Below are 23,965 nucleotides of genomic sequence, written 5' to 3'. Positions count from 1 at the left end.
TGCACTGCACTACTGGCTGAAGCAGCATAACCTCTTAGCCCCTTCCAAAAGGGTGACAGAAATAGGTCAGCTTACATCCGATCTGCATTGATCAACAAAGTCCATGCAGGTCAGAATCTCTGTGTCCATTTTTGGCACCAAAAGTCGCTAGCAAAATCTAGGACAGAGTTAAGGAGAGAGAAATGAATGAACATTAAGGTCTGTAGCACTTTACAACTCTTTTATACAGTCCAATTCATGGCACAGTTTCGAGGAGCAGTGAGCAATACAAATTAATAAATAACCTTTTGTTTGCCCTGGTCATGCAAAGAGGACAGTCCTGTCCTTTCCTCATGCATGCATGTATGTGTAATTCATGCTTTGAATTAGGGATACGGAACTTGGCTCCTTCTCTCATATAATTTGCTTCCACTTTCACAGTTAAGGACATAAAAACTGTGAATATTTCTGTTAGCTGAACATAAAGAGATAAATAAACCTTCTCTCTTCAGAGAAAAAGGCCTAGTCCCAGGCTGGAAGAGCTTCCATTCAAAAAAAAAAAGATCTCAATGCTGAGAATAGCATATAAAATTCAAATACCTGAAGGGAAAACATAACCAAGCAGCTATGAATCCAGGAATCGAGAGGGAAAGAGAAATTGAACTCCAAGAACGTAAAAGCCACTCTAGTGATTTCTGACACATTCCCAACATTGCAAAGGGTGGGAAAGTTCCTTTTTTATAACCAAGAGCCAGATGCTGGCAAATCCACTCAGGATTAGAAGTTCAGAAGAAACATGTGGAGTGAGATGGTCTGGTACGGGGGACATTCCTGCAATAACATCCCCGCAAGTACTCGGCTCCCTTGTGGTGGTTTGTCAGTTGGCTCGGCTAACATATGATCAAAACACAACTTTGAAAAGATCGTGTTGTCTTATGTTACACCACGTGAGGTTATTGTTGTCCGTGCACCAACACGCACGTTTGCATCCGTTGTTCAGAATTAAAATTCACACATGCGTGTACGACTCCTCCTGTCTTGCTTCTCCACATGCAGTTAAGGGTGTGTAGTTCCTTTATTTTTTAAAGGGAGATGAAAGCATGCTCTGGATCCTTTTGGAACCAGGTAGAGTCGACCGAAAAGGCCTCTGCACGGGCCATTCTTGGGGTGTCTTGCATACTTCGGTCTACAATGCGCATGGGCTTGTGAAGAAAGGAAAGCTAACTTTCAAGACAGTGGACTATCACCAGAGAAAGCAAGCCAGTTCTTAATTAAGCTACGGGCTCCTTCTGTGACTTTGGGAAAGCTGTTGCTTTTCTCATTTGAAGTCAGTGGAAACATTGCTGCATTCAACCAATTTTGGTCCTTATACAACCCATGCATCAGATCACCACCTCTATATTGAAGATAAAACCCACTTTTTCTTACATTTTAGTTTATTTCAACAATCAGCCATCTGAGGTAGAGGCTCTCTTTAACTGCCAGTAGGCATCATACCCAGCGCAGCAAGATCTCTGTCTTGGCTGGAGCATCATAGCAAAACAAATAATAAACGATAATAAATACACATGCACCAAATGAGATTCACAACTACATGCTTAAACGTAGTGCTTCCTAACAGAGCCACAAATACACTGAAACCTTCCACAAAGAAATTGATAGGATTTATCTTCCCGTGCAGAGGAAGGGACATTTCATGGCCCAAACAGGTTGATTCTGCCCCTTATTTATAACCCACAGAAAAAAAGAAGATACATTCCAGCTAATGACGTTAGCAATTCTTTCCCTTCCCCCGCCTTAAAGGTGGCTCAGGCCTTTATGCTTATAAATCATTTTATTGGTAGTTAAAATATAGAGGCTAGAGCATCTAACTGTAATGCGAGGCGTACTTCAAAGGGAACCTGCTTTCATTTCACAACAGTTAAGGTTTTATCAGCCACTAAAGATTCCCCCTGCCAGAGGATCCTGTTACACCATGTTAAGCCTGGGGTGAAGGCTACGGCTGCTAAAACCAGACTGGTGGGAAGAAGATGAGGAAGAGGAGGAAGTTTTGAAGCTGCTGGTCTGCCTGTGGAGACGTTCTTCTAGAGGCTGCTGGGGCTGGATCGTACGACTGGAGTTTTATGCTGGGACAAACGTAGCCAGCACTTGGGAAAAGGGCTGTGTGAAGAACCCAAGAGCTGAAAAAACAGCATGTCAGAAACCTGCTTTTTCTTAAAAAGACAAGTTCTTCATGACCATTTGTCTGTGCATAGCAAAGAGATCCTGCGCTGTGTAAACGTGCTGCTTTCCAAGGGTATGGAAGTATAATATAGGCCACTGAAGACAACCGTTTGTACCTGCTAAAGACATCTGGGGCTTTTGTCCCTGTGAATTATCTTCCAAAGAATGTGTTAAGTAGACAGGAGATGCATTATAGAAACTGCTCAGCTCTACTGAGGGGAAGCAGATAGATACAGGAATGCCCTCATGGAAAATAACTTAAAAGAAGATACCTAAGAAGGTTCTTCATGTTCTAGTCATGCCCAGGGCCCAGATAAGACCAGAGTTCCTCACTGTGCCATGTAAGCGAGTATGCTGCTACAAGGATCCTGAATGCTAGATGTTCACCACAGAATATCACTCAATCCGTTACCTTCACCATCCCCTTCACAGATAGGAGAGGGAGGCACAGCAAGACTAAGAAACCTCTCCAATTCATCACTGTCTGCCTTGCAGAACCAGCTGATTTCAGAAGAGCCCATCCTCCCAGCCAGATTGGGTTTGGGGCAAAGGTTAGCACTGGTTCTTATTTAACCTGAATGCCTGCACCCAATGCTGCCAACGGCCAGCCCGAGATGTCCCAGCCACTTGTTCTCAACCAGCAGAGCAGCGGAGAAGGGCTGCAGAGACAGCTGCCTGCCAGGATGGGGCTGGACTGAATTATCCCCGCAGCCGCTGAGATATGGGTCAGCTCCCACAATTTGTCAGACAAGGAGAGGAAAGGAAGGTCAAAAAGAGCCTCCTGTGGGAAAGAAAGCCTGTTGTGTTCCTGCTCAGCCTAATCAGGACTTGATGTTGGAGAAAGATAGATGGGATAAATGAGCTCATAAATAGAAACAGGGATGGAAAAGCCAAGTTGTGCCTTTGCTCTCCAACAGAATGGAAGAGATGCAACATGTGTTTGCTTTCACAGGCCCAAGAGGTTGCAGAAACCAGGTGGAAAAGAGTCACGTGGCCATTTATGGCCCAAGCACACCGCAAAAATTCCACCAAAGTCAGATGAGGTCCCTCCCCAGGTTGCATAGAGGTGACTCTGCCAGATCAGGTCCTCTCCAGGTTCTCCTTTGAACCAGAGCAGATCCCTGCAGTGCCTTGCCTTGTCCACACTAGTCATAAATGCTGCAAATCCTGGGCTTCCCAGGAGGCTGATGCAGAAGGCTTTTAGAGAGGAACTCTAGCAGCAACAGTGATGAGAGACCAGGGATAGTTATTGCTCCATCCAAATGCCTTCTTTCAGATGGTGCTGAGAGTCAGCCCTCCCAGACTGGAAAGGGTTGAGATGTTACAGTGCGATGGGATCCTGTAAGTCCGTACAACAGTTTAGCGATGAGTACGCTTCCTCTGCCAGGTGCTGAGGAGTGCGAAAAACAGACATCAGAGACATACAAGCATCATTGAGGCTACTGAAATAATTCTTTAATGAACAAGAAAAAAAAGCCCATGAGAGTGCACAGGTTTTAGGCACGTAGATTTTTATCTGCACGTGTAGGGATACGGCTGTATCTAGTGACGCTTTGGTTCAGTGCCTAAAACGCTGAGCCTCTGTCACTTCTGGGTGATATGGTTAAGATAAATATTAAACAAGGTTAGTGGAGCAGAACAAATGACTCTTCACAAATGAGATTATCCAATGAATTTAGCCTATATTTCTCCTGGCATATCCCAGTTCCTGAAGGTGTTAGCTATTTATAACAATCTACTGAAGAATTTCACAAACAGTTTGTGGTATGAGGATTTTTTTGCAAACCACTTTTTTTTTAAAAAAAAACCAAACCGTTGTTAGCAGTGAAATATTTGATTGTGACATTGATTACTTTACTCTCACAATATTCTTTCTAACATTTGAGTGGCTGTCTAAGAATTAATCATGTCACAAACACTTCCTCAACCAAAAGGCCATCTCTACCTTTAAATGATCATCACAGTATGAACACTACATAACTGCTAATGGATTTCATACTCCAGACAGGGAAGCAGGAGGCAGGAGCAATGGGATAGATCTGTCCACTTTCACACTGAGACATCCTAAGCCTAGGTTTGGACTCATGGCTTTGCAGCTCCAAATCCAACCCTGGCCAGTGATGCAGCTTTACCCCTTACTGTAATAAAAGTTAATAAGATTTACAAATAATTAAAAAAAAATTATCATTGAATTAAATAGCTATTGGATGCTGAATGATTGTTAGCAAATGTTGTGTTTTCCAGCTCTGTATTTTACAAACTGTGCTTCTTGGTGATTATTTCAGTTGTCAGAGGAAATTTTGTTAAAATAAAATGAAATTTAAAATAAAACCTCTGTTTTACTTATCTGTTTATCTCTTTATAAACCCTATGTTGGAGGATGAATGGGACTTGCGGAAGCTGAAAGACATTAGGATGAGTTCACTGCTGTCAGAAAGCAGCTGCAAGGTAGTGTGTTTTATGAAGTGCTTTCTCTCCACTTGAACACTTGCTTCTTAGACAGCCAAGTCTTACTGGTGTTAGAGTTGCATTTAAACATTTCGGAACAGGCTTTGATGTTCACACCTCACTGAGGTGAATGAGATGCTGGGGAGTAGATTTCCTGCTGCTATTGTTTGGCTAGAGATAGGCTGGGCTTTAACAGCAAACCAGCAGCACATCAATTCCCACTATCAAGATTTTCTATGCAACAGAAAGAACTACGAGCTTTTAAAAATAGCTTAAGCACTACGGGGAAGTGGCTCAAAGATTAAAACACCCTGGCAAACCCTCCTCCTGATTCTTATAAACATTTTCTATTGTTGACCAAACAGAATCTATTTAATTGGTGTCCCAGCAAACAGAAAGCCTCCTTAGCTGGGGAGATTGAGAGCAGGCGAGAGCCACGCATGCTGGCTGCTCGAAGCAACGGCACACTTGCTCGCTTTACCGGGCACACACTGGGTGGTGGCTCTGCTAGAATCAGCGATTCAGCATAGGGCATACGAGCAAAGTGTATGAGAAATATTTTGGTCCACGCCCTCATTGGACTGGAAATTTTGTGATAAAGGTTCTTCTCATAAAACCTCTGGGAGGCCCTATTTGTTTTTACTACAATGGGACAGACACACTGCTGCTATAAATCAGTGCAACTTCACTGACTTCCATTTAGACCAGCTGAGTGTGCAGTGTTATACACAACCGCTTCATCCAAGGAACTGGGATCTCGTTCATTGCTTTGGCCTCTGGGCCCTCTTTTCCTTTGTAAGAAAATCAGATCATTACCACATTGTTTAGGGGATCCCTTTTTCAGCTTGCAACCATAAGGCTGACAGTTCCGCTCCTTGGTCCAAAGCGGACCAAGAAAAGCAGAATAGGACAATCAAAAAAAGTCCGTTCCAGGTTTTGCATCTCAACACAAAAATCCACAATTTTATCTAAAAATCATGTTTTACTGAACTGAATGGATTCTTCTATCTGCAGAAGCCAGGAAGTTCAAAGGAGCACCTTCTGTCATAAATTTCTCCATTTGTTTCATACAGATTCCCTGCCCCACATGTACAAAACAAGCTGCTCTTGTCAAATTATGCTGCAAGTCCTGAAGTTTATATTAATTCCTGTTGATTTCAACCAATGTTTTGCTAGAAGGACTACAGGATTAGGCTTATCATTTTCATCTTTGGTGAAGTATAATATACTTAATGAAATAGCACTGACTCTCTCCAGCAAGATGCCCTCAGGCTTACATAGCTGGGACTATGTCCTCCGTCAGCGGGACATTTCTATTTCCAAGGGGGCTGGTTACTGTAATTCTACTACGAATACCAAAAGTGCTGATGCTTTTCTAAGCAAACCCTTAGATACGGACATAGGACGTGCTTGCAATTTTAAGAGATCATCTCTGGCTTTTCCAAAGTTCAGGTGGAAAATGACTTGCCGCTGCAGTCTGGATACCTGGTAATTTACTTTACAGGTTATTTTTGTTTATTTTTTATGTGACTAGTAGGTGGACTGAAGGCTTATTTGGAGCATATTAGCTGGGGCAAGCATATAATGGGTTACTCTTTTCTTGAATCCAATTGCATTTGTGTTTCTAATTCAGGCTGAAGAGATGTGAAAGAACAGCAGCAATGCCACGAGACATTGAGCACCAATTCACTAAGCAAACAGCAAGTAATGTTACAAGACTGCAACCGGCCTCTCTCTCTCGTTAGCAACATCCTTCTGCAGCAAGACCTCCATGAGACATGAGGGGGAAGCATCTGGACCCCCCTCACCATCTCAGCTGCACTCAGCCCTTGCTGGCTTTACCTTGCGGAGCCGCTTCTTTAAGCTGGCTGGAACCGCGCACTCCCCTCGCCCCGACCTCTCCCGGGAGCTGGATGCCTCTTGGCATCGCACCGCTGGTCTCTCGACGTGCCTGGGCACACGCACCAGCAGGGCCTCCGTGGTTCTCACGGACCGGCTGCTGCGGTGCCAGGGGCTGTTCTTGCCGTGGGCTGTCTATCTGGACGCTCCGGTGTGCGAGAGTGCGGCTGGCCCCATGCCGTGCAAAACAAGCGTGCCAAGCCAGCCTCTGCCAACAAGAGACCCAACTGCCGGCTCCTCTGCACAGCCTCTCAGTGCCCCGGCTGCTGCCAAAAACACAGGGCAGCTGTTGTGTCATAACCTCATCGCAGCCCTCTTCACAAGAAATGTAAACTAGTCGGACCCTCAGGAAGAAAGAAAACATTCTCAGCTGACCTTTAAGGGAGGGGGATTGCCTCAGAAGAGCCAGTTTGGACGCATCTCAAAGAGTTTGGGAAGCAAAACACCAGGCAAACAGCATTAGGCTCCAGCAGCTTTGCATGACTCAAGTTAATGCTCAGAGCTGGGGGAGACCTGCTTACCGCCGTACCATCCCTTCATATAATACCTTCATCTGCAAAAAGCACCATCTCAAGGAACAGGATAGACCTTTGACCACGGTGACAGCTAGTGAAAGAGCACTGGGGTCCCCACTAGCACACAACAGAGATATTTGAGAAGTTCCTGAGAAATCCATCTATTTTCTGGAAACTAGACTGCAGACTACTGCTGGTAAATGGTGTTTTCAGCTTCTTCATACGGAGAACAGAATTGCTTTGTGAAAAATTTCAAGCAAAATTGAATGGAGTTTCTTTTCTGGTGTTCCACTTGGCATGTCTGAGCCACTGCAGCATGATCTAGAATATGGCTGTTTGTTTACTACAGTTTGAAACTGTGTCATAAAATACATATTATGTGAGTAGCCTAGAAATGCACCGAGATTTCAGAGACAGAATTGCTCTGAGCCTTTTTATTAAATGAAACATCCATTTTCTCCCAGGCAGAAATCACAATGGTATCCATCATAAAAATGATCAATAAAGCATTGGGTTGCGACTCCTGCTGTCTAGTTTAATTTTGTTATTGAAATAACAGTTTCTCGGTGCATGGAATTTCCTGGGGATTAATAATAGACAACAGCATCACAACGCACCCACCCCTTTGTGCTTCTTATTTATTTCCAGAAAGCACCCACTGCCCAAACCATAGGAACTAGGATTAACGTACTTGCTAGTGGTACACTTGCTTGTACCCAGCTGCCTGTGGTACGACCATCTGAATCATCCGCCGGTGATGCTGAGAAGCAAAAGCTCCCATCTATTTTTTGGGAACAATTTTGGTAGTTTTCTGGGAAAGCTTTTTGAGATAATACTTTGGAGTCTGCCACATCTGACTCATTATAGCACCAGGGAAAATGGAGATAGGATCCTTGTGTGGGAACCTATGCACCAAAGTCTATTTGTGAAAAACATTTTCATTGCACAAATTTCTAAGTGACTTGGGATTGCAGTGCTGACCTGAGGACAATTTGGGCATATGCACCGCTTCGTTTTACCTTATATTCCTTTCTGTTGGTATTGTTCAAGTTAACAACAGAAATAAGCACTGGGGTTTGTTGGTAACTAGCCTTAAAAATGCAACACAGATCCATAAATGGGATTGTCTAGGAGAAGGATTATGTTCAGCTCCCTAGACCCATGACTGATGTACCTGGTGTCTCTTTTGACATTAGCGTTGCTTTGAGAAATCATTTCCACACCCAGATAAAATTTCCTGACAAAACTATTTTCCTATTCAAAAACACTGTACTGACAAAGCTAAACCATTTGTGAGAAAAGGGCTGTTCTATAAAATGTCCATTCTCTAGAAATGCCAGGGGGAAAAGTTTCAAAATTATCACAGAATCCTGTTTAGCGGTTTTTTCCATATAAAAACTTTGACATCATCAGTTAGATAATTGCAAAAACTGGTGTAAAAACCCAAAATACATTCAAGATCAAAATCAAAGCTTCCATTAAATTTGCTAAGTGAATTGCTTAGCTGTTAGACTTAATTTTTAAATCCATGAACGCTTGGCATTCAACAGCTTGTTTTCTGGAAGGGTGGAAATGGGAGCTTGCAGATGGGCAAGAATTTGTTCAGTACTCGACAATTAGTGTGGACACATGAGTCAAGACATTGCCTTGCACAAAAACAAGTCAGTGGGAATTTCCACTGGTGGCCTCTCTGGGCATGGATTTGGCACTGTAATCCTGATCGTTCCGGAAATCCATGGCAGTCTTGTCCCTGGCTATGCTCAATTTGGGATTAACCTTTTAACGGTTCGTACCTTTGGGTGTGTTGAAGTCTGAATGCTGGAATCCTGCATCTCAACCACACAGGCACCGCAGTGACCTTGCAAAAATATTGCTCACCCTCCCGTGATCTTCCTAGCAGATGAGAAACCGGAGCTTGGAACTGCTCCCCACCACCACCACCCCCTCTTGTTGTTCAGCTTCTGAATTTTATTAGCTGTCAACGTGTCAAACTTCCACTTAGCTGGACAGCTGCGTGACCAGCCAGACTCTGAGGCCTGCCAATAAAGTTTAACAGAGCTATCAGCTTTTCACGTGGAAGAGATTATGGTATGTGAATACTCAGGTATCAGAGAGAACGAATGAGACTTAGGTAAGCTCACCTTTCACATGGTAAAGCAAAGAGGTGAGGAGGAGAAAGAAGCAAAGAGACAGACAGGCCCGCTTGCTTTTGTTCAGCGCTTGTACGGTGATTAGCAAAATGGGATTCTAGTGCAGGGATGTTGTGTATATACGACACAGTAAGAAAGACTGATAGCAACACCTGAGCTGTGATTCAGAGACTTGGGTGTGATCCAGGGATTGTCCAGCCATGGCTGCGCAGCGGACAAGTGGCACAGATGCAGAAGATGGATGAAGCAATGACCAGACATTGAGGAGCAGCGAAGGCTGCTCTCAAGTCTCTTTTGTGACTACGGGTCACAAAATACTTTTCATGTGTCTGCCTCCCATTTCACATGTTAACATGATAAGCTTTTGGGGACAAGATAGATGGGTAGATGTTGGCATGGCCCTTAACACCCAGAAAGCCTGGTCTCAGCTGGCCCTACTGTTATTACAGCCATCTTTAATCCAAAGCACGTCTCTTGGCCTTAAAAACGCTGTTGAGACAGGAGTAAGACTATAAGGTGGTAGAAGATTCCCTGCTGGATGGGTACATGTGTGGATGTGTGCGTGTGTGGCTTGCTTTTTTTTTCCACAAGAACTTGATTGACTAATGTTTGTAGGTCCCGAGAGCCAGTAAAAGATCTGCTCTGATATCCAGAAAATTTTACAAGGGGCGGCAGGCTTAAAAGTGGTGGGAAGAAGCTGACTCTGCCAGGATGTCGGAATGAGAAAGCCATCAGGAATGTGCCTCGGAGAACAGCTGCTACTAGAGCCCTGGCAGGAACCTCCACGCAAGCTGCCTGGGAGCAAGTAGGAGGATTCGGAGATCACAGCTTGAGACGAGGGAAAGGTTCTCTTTATTTATTTATTAGGCTTTCCCTTTCTATTTCCACCTCCCTCCTTTCTCCCAAGCCTTGTCACAGTGAGGTCAGAGCGCCTTGGAAAAGAGAGAACCTGCCTCTAGTTTTTGCACTCCCTGGCACTTCAGGGCTTTTCCCTTCCTTCCCAGCATGTCCACATCACAGCTCATGCAACGCAGGTTTCTCTCACCCCATAAAAAGGTGTTACCTAAACTTTGTTCTCCCCTGAAACTCCTTTTTTTTCATCTGTTTGCCACAGAAACATCCCTTTTTATTTCCTCCTTATATCCATCCACAACAAGCAGGACCAATTAGAAACAGAATATGCAAAGCAAAAATGGGGGAATTTACACTTTCCAACTTTTGGTAGCTTAGTTGCCTAAATTAGCCACTTTCCCAAGCTCCATCTGTCTATGAACCTAGATGGCTAGCAAATTAACGCTATTACTGTTGAACGCTCTGGCACAGTCTTTTGGCTAAGATCAAAACTAGAATGAGTTTAAAGTTTGCTAGATTTCCCTTTTGCGGTCTCCATACCCACATCTTGAGGGATGATGGATTCAGGAAAACACAGTAGCTGTGTTTCCTGACTGGCTTAGCACTTCTTTGGGAAAGAAGGCTAATGGGAAAAGTCCTTACGCAGTGAACATCCCAGGTGTGGGGGGAAATGTCCATTCCCAGACAGCTGGGGGAAAACAGCAAAAACTTTTGGCGGTTTTGGCTTCTGAGCGAGCACATCAAGCTCATTATCCTGAGAACCGTGGAGCAAAAAAAAGCCTGTTTTGTTTTGGAGGAGCTGGTTAATTGACTGACTGTTTCCCTGTCACAAGCCTGGAGTACTCTTTCCCTCCTCTCAGCACCCGCAATTCAACTCTCGGCTGCGTGCACAGAGACCCCTGTGCTTAGCCTGAAACCTAATCGCACTGGCCACACGGAGGACGGACTGCTGGGGTCTCCATTTCACTTCTTTAACCCAGCACAATCCCCAATCCCTCCCCCTTTCCTTCCCGTTCCCCAAGGGACTCTATTATACCCCCCGATCTGTTCACACTCCTTATCCCTCTGCGTGTTTGCACACACTGCTGACCCAGCCTTTATCTGGAAGACATAAGGGTCTCTGTGTGGAGTTCCCACAAGGGCTATTAATCGTGTAGATGTCAGAGTCCCCCGGCTCCAGACCCTCCCTTCCTGCTCCTCCCCTCTTCTTCCCTCCCCCCGCCCTTTTTGTGCTCTCTGGAGATCGAGGAAAAAAAAGTTTTATGAAAATTCACACACAGAACTTGCAAACTTTGCAAAATATGATCTGCTCCCCTGGGCGAGGTTGGTAAATGGTGTGATTTCTCCTAAAACACCAAATACAAACATACATACACACTGCTTCCTCCTAGGCAAATGGAATTTCCTCCAACAGAAAACAGAGAGCTAAATGCCTTGCCAAGTTAGGGAAAGTTTGGCTCCTGGTCCCAACCTGAATGGAAACCCTCCAGCTGGTACCTCTGCAACGGGCCAAATCCAAATGGCATATCTGCAAATCCATGGGAACGTGGGAATCTGCAGAACTAGATCGAAGGCTCAGATCCTTGTGAACATGGCCCCAGAGAAGAGGTGCATCCACATTACCACCTTTCAACACCCTCATCCCCAGCACTGCCGTCTCCTTCCCCAAGGTAAACAAGAAGCCGTGCCACCAGGCTGACTTGCCATGCACTGGCTCTAGTCCTTACCTGAACTCGGGCCTCGGTGAGCTTAGTTCTCTGAGCTAGCTCCTCTCGCGTGTAGATGTCTGGGTAATGGGTTCTCTCGAAGGCCTTCTCGAGCTCCTCCAGCTGCTCAGCGGTGAAAGTGGTTCGACTGCGGCGTTGCTTGCGCTTCAAAGGCAGGTCTGGTTCGGATTCCACGTCAGAGCCTTCATCCAGCCTGTTACCTGGGGTGGGAAAGAAATGGGACATGAGGCTTGCGTGGTCAAAGAGCCATAGGGAGAAAGGCTGTTGGAAGAGTTAAGCAGCCCAGCAAAGTAATCTCAGTTCTACTGTGATGGTGTCCATCGAAACAAATATTCTGTCTACGTACAATACATCTACCGGTTTTATGCTATTTCTGTAGTTTCCTACTATTATTTTTTCCCACATTGTACAAAGACAACCTATGAAAATCAGAACTGTTTGCAGGAAAAGGATGGTTCGAAGTCCACTATTCAAATTGTTACAGTGAAAGAACTTCCAGTTCTTGACTTATTTCAAGAAATTGCCATTTTTTATTAGAAATGACTGTTTCAGCCGCTCATTTTACACTGAAAAGATGTAGAAGCTGAAATGAGCACATAAAAAAATTCAGCACACAATGCTTTGACTTGTGCAGCCTAATTTCCTCTTGTGTTTTGTCAAGTATCAGTGTTTGAGATTCCAATTTTTTTAAACCACCTCAAGAAGAAAAAAAGAAATATTAGGAATTTTTACAGCTGGGAAAAACCTTTCCAACTCCGCCTCACCTCTGGGTTGGGCTGTCCACAGGATACAGTTCTTAACTTCCCAAACTTCAGCAGGAGTTCTGCACAAGGCCAGACTCCTACAGCAATAAGATGTCATGAAAGTCCTTTCCCAATGTCTAATCGGTCACTTACTTCCTCCACCTTCACTTGCCCTGGAACTCTGCCTTTCCCCTCTCCCTGCCTTGAGCCCTGGACCACATCTATTGCCTCCTGAGGCCCTTATCAAACCCAAATAAGTATAGCCGGAATAAGTAAGCCCAGTTTTGATTTTTTTTTTTTTTTTTTTGTCTGGAGATAAAGCAGAAGGCACTGCATTGATATTCACCAAGTCTACAGTCAGACCCAGTGGATTTTAGAGAGGACACGCCGAGAGCCGCGTTAGCTGTGGCTCTAGTGTTTGCCAGAGGCCTCTCATGGAGCAAAGCTTGGGTTTCAAAGATGTGTGATGTGCAGGTTATCGGTTCCCTGTGGTGCAGATGTTGATGTATGGAGGATCTCAGCCAGGCCAAAACTTTATGTCTGCCTTTGGGACAGTGAAAAATGTGCCACTGGTTCATGGCAGCAGAGAAGGAAGAATATGATATATGAAACCTTTCAGCTAGGTGAGAGATCTGGCCTCTGTCACCTTTTCCTTCTCTGTCATGAAAGTAGGAGACTCATTAAATGTGCACTCATTTTTTTCCCCCTCCAAGCTTGACTGCTGTCTTTCAGAATAACTGCACAGACAGACCGAGAGGCAGAATCTGCTTAAACACTGTGCTCACAGAGAAATGTTGTTTCTCTTGAGTAAACCTTTGCTAATTTAGGATTAAAGCAGGACTTTCATATGCTCATCTTGATGATAAAGTTCCCTAAAGTTACTAATAGTGTTTCTCAGTCCTCTCTTTTTGTTCAGCTCCTATACTATCATCACCCAAAAATCTGCCTTTTTCTTTTCAGAGCTGGGAACGGCAGCTGTGACTTCCCCAACAGCTGCTCGAGAGTGGCGGCAGTTTGAGGAGTATGAGGCAAATATCCCATCGGAGCTCACTTGTTTATACTGAGATCACCACAAAATGCCATTGCATTCAGCTTGGTGCAATACAAAAATGCTTTTATGTCTTGGGGCTTCACAGGGAGGATGCGGTGTCAGAACTCAGCTAACTACAGTTGCGCTGGAGTCAGAGAAACTGCTGCAGAGGAGTGGGTGGCTTGTTTTGGGGGCAAACGCATCACCTTAAGAGGTTTTCCCTTCTTCTAGCTCTGGCTTACCAATACACAGGGTCTTTACACACATTCACCTTTTTAAATCAAGAACCCTTTATTTCTCACTGAAGTCAGTGAGAAATTCCCTGTTGACTACAGAGGAGCAGCATCTGTCCCACATTTTAAAGACGGATTCACCGTACATAGCAGAAATTTGTTACTAAACTTGCTTTTGGGTTATGTCTATTTTCAGGAAAGGTCTAGAGTCTCAAGTGGTGTAAAAGGAACATCTGTACTTGAAAATAGCAGCCCTCCACATCTGGATCCCAGATGATTCGGGGCAGGTAGAAACACATCTGGACCTTGAAGTACCATGCTGTGCAAAAGCACATCTGGAAACCTATAGCATACAGTAAATTTCTTTCAGTTAATCACTTAAGTCACCGACTATTATTGATTTAATTAGTTAGTATATTTTCTGGAAATACTTGATATGAAAAAAAATAAGGATGGAGGTGTATTTTGGTCCAGGATGTGAGAGGGCCAGTGTGAGGAAGGGGAAGGAAAATATACTAAGTTAAATGTCATTTAACTCTGCAGCTGAGCATATTTCATTATAGTAAATATGCATTTCTGTATCGTTAATAAGCACGCTTAGTAGCAACTTTCAGCCTGTGAGCTCTTTAGCACAGGAATTGTCATTTGCAGCATGTTCCACACCTGGTGCAACAAAGCCCCAACCTGCTTGGCAAGTACTATGGTGACAGCAATGTCAAAATGACTTTTTTAAGATCTAACTCTTCTCTTGGCCACTTGATAGCAATGCTGTAACAGCTACCTGCAGCTCGTCCACTTGCTTGGTCCAACTGCTTACATAATATACAACAAACTTGGGATCCAGTATCTCCCCAAGTGAGGAAAAAACAGTCTAGAAAAGGATCTGCAACATGTTTCATCTCCCACACTTCACTTTGCTCACTTTTTTTGCTGCAAAAGCCTGGAAGGGAAAACAGCCAAACTTTCTTCAATAGCTTTATGCTGATTTGGCCACAAAGTTTTGGGAGAGGACAGCTAATTGTCATGAGTAACAATCTGTCCTACTCACAGCAGCACCAACAACTGTGCTGGTCATCATGCTGGCTACAGGGTTAAAAGGGTAGAGAGCCAAACCTGGCAATATAAACTGACATAACACTTTCTATCCGCAAGTCTCCAAACAGCTCCTGACTGGCATTATCTCCATTTTACAACCGTGGCATGGATGGCGGAAGTCACCCACCTACGGTCACCCTGTGAGTCAGGAGCAAAGCTGGGAAAAGAAGCCACAGCTCCTCGTGCCAAGTTCAAGGCTCCAACAACCCGACTACAAAGATGAAACCAAGAGAGCAAGAAAAATCCCAGGGCATGTCTGGAACCAGCTGGCCTTAGTAGGATGCAGCTGCTGCTGTCAGACACAGATTCATTAAATAATATAGAAAGTCTTTCAGCTGAGACAGACTGCGGTACGAGCCTATTATCTAATGCATCTCCTATTATCAGGGGACAGTCTCCCTTACCTGCCTAAGATGCAACTCGAGGATCTAACAGGTCTTTTCCGTTCCTAAACAGCTGAAACCCTGCTGGACGAATCACTGCCATAATCTCTGCAAAGTTTCTGTACTACAATAAGTTTTACAAAGCTGCAGGAGTAACTCAAGGAGACTCCCTCACTAGGCAAGTCCAGGGGGATTAATCCAAAACTTGAACACTTCATTTTTTGCCACACATCCCTGTGTGAAAAATGGATGCATGGCACTGCCAGCAGCATGAGCAGGGGGAGAATCCCAGTTTGCAGCCTCCAGCACAACGGGGGTATTGCCATAGAAATAATCATTAGCATGTGCTGGGAGCATTTTACACTTACTCGGCACAGACAGCAATGAACACCCTGTAAATATGAAGGTGGAGAAATATCTAGCAGCAGCTTCTTGTGTGGCTTAGCAATCACTAGTTGTGATGAAGGATGGGAAACAGCTAGCTGTCCGATACGCAGCTCCCCTAGGATAACGTACTGGCTAAAGATTGACAGAAAAGAACAGAATGGAGAGGTGAATGGAGGGAAAAATCTCACGGGAGGACAAGTCAGAGAAAAGGAAAAACTAAGAGAAAAGTATGTGTATTACAGGAGACACACACTGATCCCACTAGATTTTATTTTTTTAAGAGTCATTCCATCTTTATTATTTAGCATAACTGCTCTGTAGCTCAGAAAGAAAAAACCCAAACTGCTGAAGTCTCTTTGCTTTGCAATACTCTTAGAGACATAGGCTTCATGATGGGAATGGAAGCAAGGTTGCCAGTGTGAAAATTCATAAGAACTTCCCTCTGCTCAGGGAGGGCTATTCAAATGTACAGGCACCTTCTTGGAGCAGGGATACAACACAGCTCGTGCAGAAAAGGAGAGACAACCGTGTGAAGGGACTTGCTGAAGGTTTGTATGGACCAATGTCAAGTCCCACATCTTCTCGGAGGATGAGCTGGGAAAACTGAATAAACCAAAATGGTTCTTTCTCCCCATGGAAATGAGTGCAGCCAGAGCATGAGTGCAGGTGCGTGTGCAGCATGGCATAGGAAAGGTGACAAATATAAGCCTGGGCTTGTCCTGGGACCCATTCTAGCATGAGGAAATGTGTAAATTATGGCCCGCAAACTCACATTCCTGAATAATGCTGCCGATTCAGGTTGGGGTGCAATTAGCAAGAGCTGGGCAGAGCTCTCTGGAGGGGTTTGAAAGGAATAGAAGTCGACTGGGGCTCAAGGAAAGGAACAAGAAAAACCCTCCATAATTATGGACTGGACGTGTCCTCCCTCTCCCCATTCCCTTTACTCCTCTATTTCCCTTCCTCCCCCTCCGCCTTTCTCCTCTCCACCTCCATTCACTGCTTCTGGGTGCCTCTTAGCCCTGGAGTTAAATTAATCAACAGGATTAGGTGGAATCGGCCACAACAAGACCCTCCAGGCTCAGACTGAGCCCTTGATGCTCTACAAGGACCTGCTGCCTTGTCTTGAAGCACCTTGGTGCCGTCTGGAAGGATTGGCAGACAGGACCAGACATGAAAACGCATTCATTAAAGTGGGGATCGGATTTTGTTAGAGGGTAAAGGGGAGCTGAACATTCTCTCCTGCAGTATTTCTCATCTCATTTCCTCTCTCTCTTTCTCTCTTGCTTCCAGCTGCACCATCCTAAAAATTAAATGTGTGTTGGAGGGGAGAGATGAAGAGGGGGGAGGGAATGGTTTTGTGAATGGCTTAGCTATAACTGCACCTTTTGTGCTGCAACTGGTTTTAGCAAGCTCACCCAGACGCTGCTGGAGCAATGGCAACACACCACGAAACTAGATCTGGAGGTGACTGGCTGGGAAGCTAATGCAGCCACAAGGGAACTTGGATTTAACGGCATGAGAGAAGTAAGAAAAAACGGCATGAGAGAAGTAAGAAAAATCTCACTTTGAAGGTACCAGCAAGATCTGAGCACCCCCACGTTACAGCCCCACACCAGGTCCCCCCTTCCTCTCAATGCTCTCCATCCACCAAAGCTGTCGTGCTTGGTGGCCCCAACAGCTACCCCTGCATAAATGTACTTGTCCAGTCCCATATGTACCTGAACTTCAGGTACATAAAATAGCTTCAAGTTATTTTATGCTGGAGGACAATTAAAGAGTCTCTCAATGACCTTGAAAAGGGAAGGCTTCACTTGCCACGTGATGCTTTTGCTGCCTGACATTGCCTTAATAAATGGAGCCACATTGCTGTGAGGCAGTGAGGAGGTACCCATCTCACAGGTGAAAATGCCTCCCGATTGCAGGTACCTTGTCATGAGGGCCTGAAATAATAAAATATATTGTATCTGAGATCCTTGCCGTGGACCAGAATGGAGCAGGAAGGGTGGGACTGCACACCTCACACTTTCTACTCCCCCAAAAGGATGCGGTATGAACAAGATGCAGCCATTTATTCAGAGAGCATGTCCCCTGTGTTGGACCCTGCAGTTAACGGCTTCAGAAGCAAGAGCTGAAACTCTCCCTGACTTCTTAGCATCTGCCTTTCCCTCTGGCAGAAAGCAAACAAAACCCATCAAAATGCAAACAAGACTATGAAAAGCCTGAGAGCAGGGCGACACAGTGGCAGCGTCGCAGGCACAGAATTGTATTGCCTTGATTTTGCTTTCCAACATGAAAACCAGAACACCCTTTTCTCCCTCTTCTTGGAAAATGATGAAGTCCTGAGTTCACAATGAGAGAGAGGTGCATATGTGTGCACAGAATAACCCCCGCTAACCTCCAAACCTATTCAACAGCAGGTGGGACTGCAAAGGGGGACAGAGGTGTTTCAAATTCATCTCTCACCCCCCTTCCCCTGTCCAAGCACATTCCCAGACACAAAAAACCAATAATCGACACAGCACATACAATAAAGCTTGGGTTTCCCCCTCCCTCCCCTTTCCAACCTGTAAACTCCCCATTCTCCAGCATTTGCTCGTGCCTGCACAGCTGTATTACAGTTTAACATAGTTTAGAGGGCTGTGGTGTGGAGCAGCGACAGAAAACGAATCACATAATAGTTGATATGCGTTTTAATCAAGTAATTCGGCCCGAGCAGAATGATAGTGCCTGTTGGTGGGGTGCCCTTGAATACCAAACAGACCGGGTAGCAGGCCTAGGAAAATGAAAAAGTCATTTACAGCTCAGCTGGGGACTGCAGTGTTCAGCAAAGCATTAGTGCGGGGGCCTTAGAAGGTAAAGGCTTGGGTATTTTTCTATTTTATTTTTTTTTAATTCAGGCACTGAACTCGCCAGCTGTAACCAAACTACAGACTGAGGTAATGTCCATTATGGGCTTTACAACCTGGAAATAATACTCACAGTGGAGCTGATGCTCTTGAACAGGGAGGCAGAGACTGTGTGTGTGTGTCTGTCTGTCTGGGGTGAATATAGAAAAGGGGGGGGGGGTCAAAGAGAGAGGTGTTTCACAGCGGGATAATTCCCTCATCATGTCAAGATCTCTACTGAATGAGTGAGATCGTATGTGGAAGGAGAAGCTGTAGGAAGGAAGGAGAAAGGAAAGCTGGAGGTTTAATGGATGAAAAGGGAGCGTATGCAAAAGGTATCAAAGTGTGCACAGCTCCCCACACGTGAGTAACGGGACACGGCCAGCCAGCAGGATGACCACGGTGAGAACCACACAACCTGTTCTGGCTTGGAACGAGGGATCCGATGATTCCTCCATGTCTGAATCCCAAAGATTCACCCAGGAGGAGCCCCACATTCACATGCTGGGCTTGAAGACTCAAAGGTGGTGCAACGTATTAAGTTTTACCTGGTTCTGGCTGTCCTAATTCCCTGAGCACTCACTCAAAACTTACTTTCCTCCCAGCTCTGCCAGAATTTGCCTCCTAACTCATGGATTGGTTTTGGGATTTTTAGAAAACTTGTATACAGGAGTATCTCACCTGTCACTTGGCCATGAAACACATATATGCCTCTAAACAAAAGAATATAAACTTCTCTTTGGTTAGAGTGCCAGTTTGGGACACACAGAGGTACAAAATTCACCTGCATTTTCCACTATAAAATCCCTACATCTCCGTGAACGAATACCTTAGCCTTCTGGGCTCAGTTCTAGCTGGGTTCATAGGCACAACTACAAGTGGATCACTACAAGATTTTGGAAAGAAAAAGCTAGAAAGACCCTCCTTTCCTTGGGAGAGTCATCCATCACCAAAAGCCTCTTGCCAATATGAGGACTTGCACTGAGTGAAGACACGGCCAACAGCTCTCTGCATTCCTCTCTGTATCAACTGCAGCCATTCCAGGTAACTCCGTTCAGGTTGGGACGTACCTTTGCCTTGAAGCTGGAAGCTAAACTAGATGAGGGCTTTTCCAAGCCCACAAAGAGGAAGAAATTGCATCCCTAACCAGATGCTCTTTCATAATCCATGCCACGCATGTAGACCAAGCAGACTCCTTTGCTGACATACACCAGTGCAGTTCTGGTAAAAGCCAAGAAGCTGTACTCATTTATCTCGGTGGAGGGATCTGGCCCCGGAGGCTCCATCTACTCTGCATGTGAAAGTAGTAAGAGACATCAGGGCCCCAACAAATCCTACCGCAAATCAGGGTCTGGCAACGTAGGTACCAGCTGCAGTGCCCCCATGCAAAGACACATGGTCACAAAAACCACAACATATTCTGTTCCTTGCGAGTAGTGAACAAAACCAAATCATCCAGAACATTTGGAGGAAGATAGGGAGGGAGGGAGGGCAAAAGAGAGCCTACGTCTCCAACAGCCTTTGTTAATTCCCAGCACTGGCCTGAATATAAACAGATGGAATATCCATCAACTCCAGTCGTCTTTTCTTTTCTTTCAACTTTTTTCTAGTTCTCGCCTCCCTGCCCCCTCCACCCCTAACACTCTTTCTTCTGGCTTTTGTTTGGCCTTTTAAAGAACCCCGAGGTAATGAGGCCTGCCCCAACTCCCCAGCACATCTGTGAAGTCCATAAAAGGCCCCCTTTTCACTTCAATATTCATAGCCGCGTGCTTGTGGCAGGCGCAGGATCCAGCGGAGGGCTGCACGAGAGGGACTGCAAGGGCTTGCTGGCTCCTCTATTTGCATTGAAACGATGTAGTTAGAGAGGCATCAATGGTGCTCCCAAAATCAGGAAGCAAAGGGAGACCAGCTGGGATACAGGGGGAATAAAGAGGCAAGGAGAAGAAAAGGTCTGCTCACTTTCTCTGGAGTTTTCCCTTTTTTGCTTTCTTCCCTCTTCAGCTTCATCTCTCCAGTTCCCGTAAAAGAATTTCTCATAGACACAGGGAAGTTGATGGAGCAGTGCAAACACGTCCCACTCAAGGGTCTGAGCTGCGCAGGACAACTGGGCATAGGTACCCGGGATGCTGGAAGCCTGCTAGCATTAAGGATGGGAGATCTGATCCTCTGATAACTGCTTTGACTTACAAGTTAAAGAAGCAGGCAAACCCAAGACAGATTACCTGGCCTGCAGTGTACGAAGCCCGGCCCTTTATCCAGGCAAGAAGGACTAGTGTGTATGTGGTACCTGGGGTTGAAAAAACAGTAGGTGACTGACCAAAGGGCAAAATTAAACGTACATGTTTAGTTTGGTACTCTGTGTGTTGTTTCAGCACTGTTCCTGGCACAGGTACTTAGCTCTTGCCTGGGGCAGCAATATGGAATGGCCCCAAGTCAGCACACAGCCTCTCTGCCCGGTGCTCAGCTTGAGTCCCTGACTCTCACCCACCGAGTTCATGCCATGCCTCAACCGGGTTGAAGCTCCAGCTGGGGGCCAAGGAGATGCAAGGAAACCCTGGTGATGCCCAGCTTGCTGTAATCCCACTCTTTGTGCTCCAGCCCTGCCCATTTTCCCCCAGCAGCAAGTGTACATAACATCGCAGCCACTGTAGTAAGGGGGTGAACCTCCAGGAGCCCGTTACACCAGTTTGCCTCCTCATTCTGAGCACAATATCTAACCACTCCTCACGTGCGTTACGACCACACCCCGAGGGTGCCTAGAGGTACAAATACTGTAATAGAAAAGATGCTGTACTATTCAAACACCTTTGTGAAAATAACACTTGGATCCACAGGAGAGAGACTCAGAACTGACCCCAGCCAGATGACAGGCATCTCTGGGCAGTTTTGCCCTTATACGTCGGTTCTCATCTTGAGAAACATGTGCTCTTCTATGCCAGCCCCAATCCCCCATCCTTAATCTACTCCAGTAGTTTTTACTTAGTAATTTTCTCAAAGCTGACTGAGCAAGAAGCACCACAGGGTGATACCTAAGCAAACGTTACCTTTCTCCAGCTCTGGGCTGGAATCCACTTGGTGTAGCGTGTTCATCAGCACATCACGTATGCACAGACATGCCATCTCAGATGTCTAGCATCCTAGCGAGGCGCACAAATCCAGGTTTCACAGTTTCTCGTCTGTGACAACCTCTGCTCACCCTGGCTTTGTCCCAGCACGGCTCTGCTCATGTACTTGAAGTGCTGCCACCCCTTCTGTTCCAGTTCTGGGCCCCACGTGCTCTGCCAGCACATCTCAATCTTGGCCGATAGCTGCCTTGCTATTCTTACCCTGGGGTCCCTGCACAGCTCTATCATTGCTCCTCCATCCCAATTTGCAACACCCTCTTTTATTTTCATCCTAAACTCCTGTATAGCTCTGCCAATGGCCCTTAATCTTGTCCTGTAGTTCCTCTGCTGTTCCAGCTCTGGGCCTCCCTGGCTGGATACATCAAGTTAAAGACCTTTCAATATAAGACTCTTTCAGGAAAGATAAACAAATTTAACCTCATAAACCTTTCCCCATCCTGAAAAACCAGCCTGTGAGAATGAGGCACCAGAGACCACTTAACCACACATGAGAAACACATTCCTCCTGCTGTTTGCAAGCCCTGCTTCATTTATCTGAATGTCAGACCGACTGCCTGAAGCCAAGAGGTGTGCGAGAGCGGGCACGAGCAACCACTTTGCTTCCTTTACTTTGTCCTCTACCGTGTCTGTGAAAACAGAGGGATGCAGCAAAAGTCGTTAAGGCAGTTGTCCTTGGAGAACGTCAGATTCTTTTGCCCCTCTTCTGCTTCCTTCCCTTTCCTGTGTCCTTATGCTTTTTTATTTACATATATGCATACACAATATATATACATACAAACGTGTGTATATATACACACATCCTCTCTTGCTTCACTGCTACTTCCACTTGCTTTCCTGTTCTCTCTACTGCTCCTCTGCTGGCTCCTCCGTCTTTCTCCCCGTATTTACACCCCTCCCCTGCCTACTTTTCCCCCAACACAACAAACACTCACAGCTTTACATTAATTTCAGCCCACGGAGAAAACACCAAAGTATGTGACCGTAAAGAGCTCCAGGAGAAAAGGACCTGCAAACAGAGCATGCCCCTCGTCAAGTTGGGCAACAGCAATTCCGGCTGCCGCTGAAAATGTGTTGAGAAGCTGGACTGTGACATTCGCCTGCAATTGAACCCCTCTGCTTGTCTCTGCTGCTCTCTGCTAGCCGAGCCGGGAGAAGAAAGAGAAGAAAGAAAAGTATAGGGAGGAGAGAATGCAAGTGACAGAAAGAAGGATTGAATGAAGGAGTGAAAAGAAAGAAAGATATCCCTGCGCCGCTTGGTCCTTTATCAGCCCTGTCATCTGGTGCAGGGCCCTGTTCGCATTGTCTCACCTTGGACAAAACAAAAAGGCGTTTTTGTGCAGATTCCTTTAGAGCTGCCAGAGCCCGCACCTTAGGGGGTCGCTAAAGGCTGAATGTGCAGCTGACAGCCCTGCGCAGCCCGATGTGATATCAATAAACTCCGACACGTCAACTCTTCAGCACAGCTCATGTGGAAGGTACGGCTTGAATATTAAAACCTCCAGCGGCCGGGAAATAAGCTTGGGGTGGAGAGGGGGGAGGAGGTGGCTCAGAGCAAGACGAGGTCGACGAGCGAGGGGGCTGCGCTAGCACAAGCTAGGGACAAGGCAGCCAAAAAAAGAGACACCATTACAGATCTGCTACCTGCTGTCTCAGTAACTGTTCAGCATCTTTTTGCTTTTATTCTTGACCACCAGTGAGGACAAGAGGCATACAGGCTTGTATGACAGCTTCTACTGCAGGTCCTGGGACAGGGATTCTCTTCAAGAACCAAACAGGACAGGAGCCTGACAGCCAAACCAGAACCTGTGCTCACCTGCTCGATACTATGTCCTACCTCCTGCTTGGCCGACATTTGCTTCAGGGCAGGTGTAGTGTAGGCACAAGTGAGCAAATATACTACCTCTTGACACACTGCTGTTTATTACATGATGGCGCTCAAAGGCATCCATCAGTGACACAGCCTCAGCTGTGCTGCCAGCAAAATTTCCAGTCCAGAGTGACAAGCCAGGCAACAGAAGTGCCTGTTCTGCTGATGGGACCCTGAAGCCCAGTAGCAATTTTTTTGTCACTCTGACACTATAATAAGATGCTTTCCCAGAACAGTAGGCACAGCATCGTGATAGAAGTACTGGTGCTCTTTCATGCCTGTTAGCACTGGCTACAAAACGTTGTCCTCTGCTGACGATTTCCATCACTAGGTTCCAGAGTGAACAGGCCCAGCTGAAATAAGAGGCAGCTCACTCCATGAGAACTGAACTGTGTTACGCTCAGAGCCAAGCTAGGCTCTCTGA

At 45.7% G+C, this 23,965-nt stretch overlaps 1 protein-coding gene across 3 annotated transcripts in view; it reads right to left on the bottom strand.

The window, feature by feature from the left end:
• PAX7 (paired box 7) overlaps positions 1 to 23,965 on the bottom strand; it is a 101,296-nt gene that overhangs the window by 39,565 nt on the left and 37,766 nt on the right. For all 3 annotated transcript variants that reach the window (XM_075520271.1, XM_075520269.1, XM_075520270.1), the window contains exon 5: positions 11,794 to 11,993. In XM_075520271.1, the coding sequence (XP_075376386.1) occupies positions 11,794 to 11,993 (200 nt within the window). The remainder of the gene's footprint in view (positions 1 to 11,793; positions 11,994 to 23,965) is intronic.

This window comes from Mycteria americana, chromosome 18 (genome assembly GCF_035582795.1).
Source record: "Mycteria americana isolate JAX WOST 10 ecotype Jacksonville Zoo and Gardens chromosome 18, USCA_MyAme_1.0, whole genome shotgun sequence".
Classification (NCBI taxonomy): Eukaryota; Metazoa; Chordata; class Aves; order Ciconiiformes; family Ciconiidae; genus Mycteria; species Mycteria americana.
The sequence above is the reverse complement of the archived record's forward strand: the minus strand, read 5'-3'. Positions and strand labels throughout refer to the sequence as shown.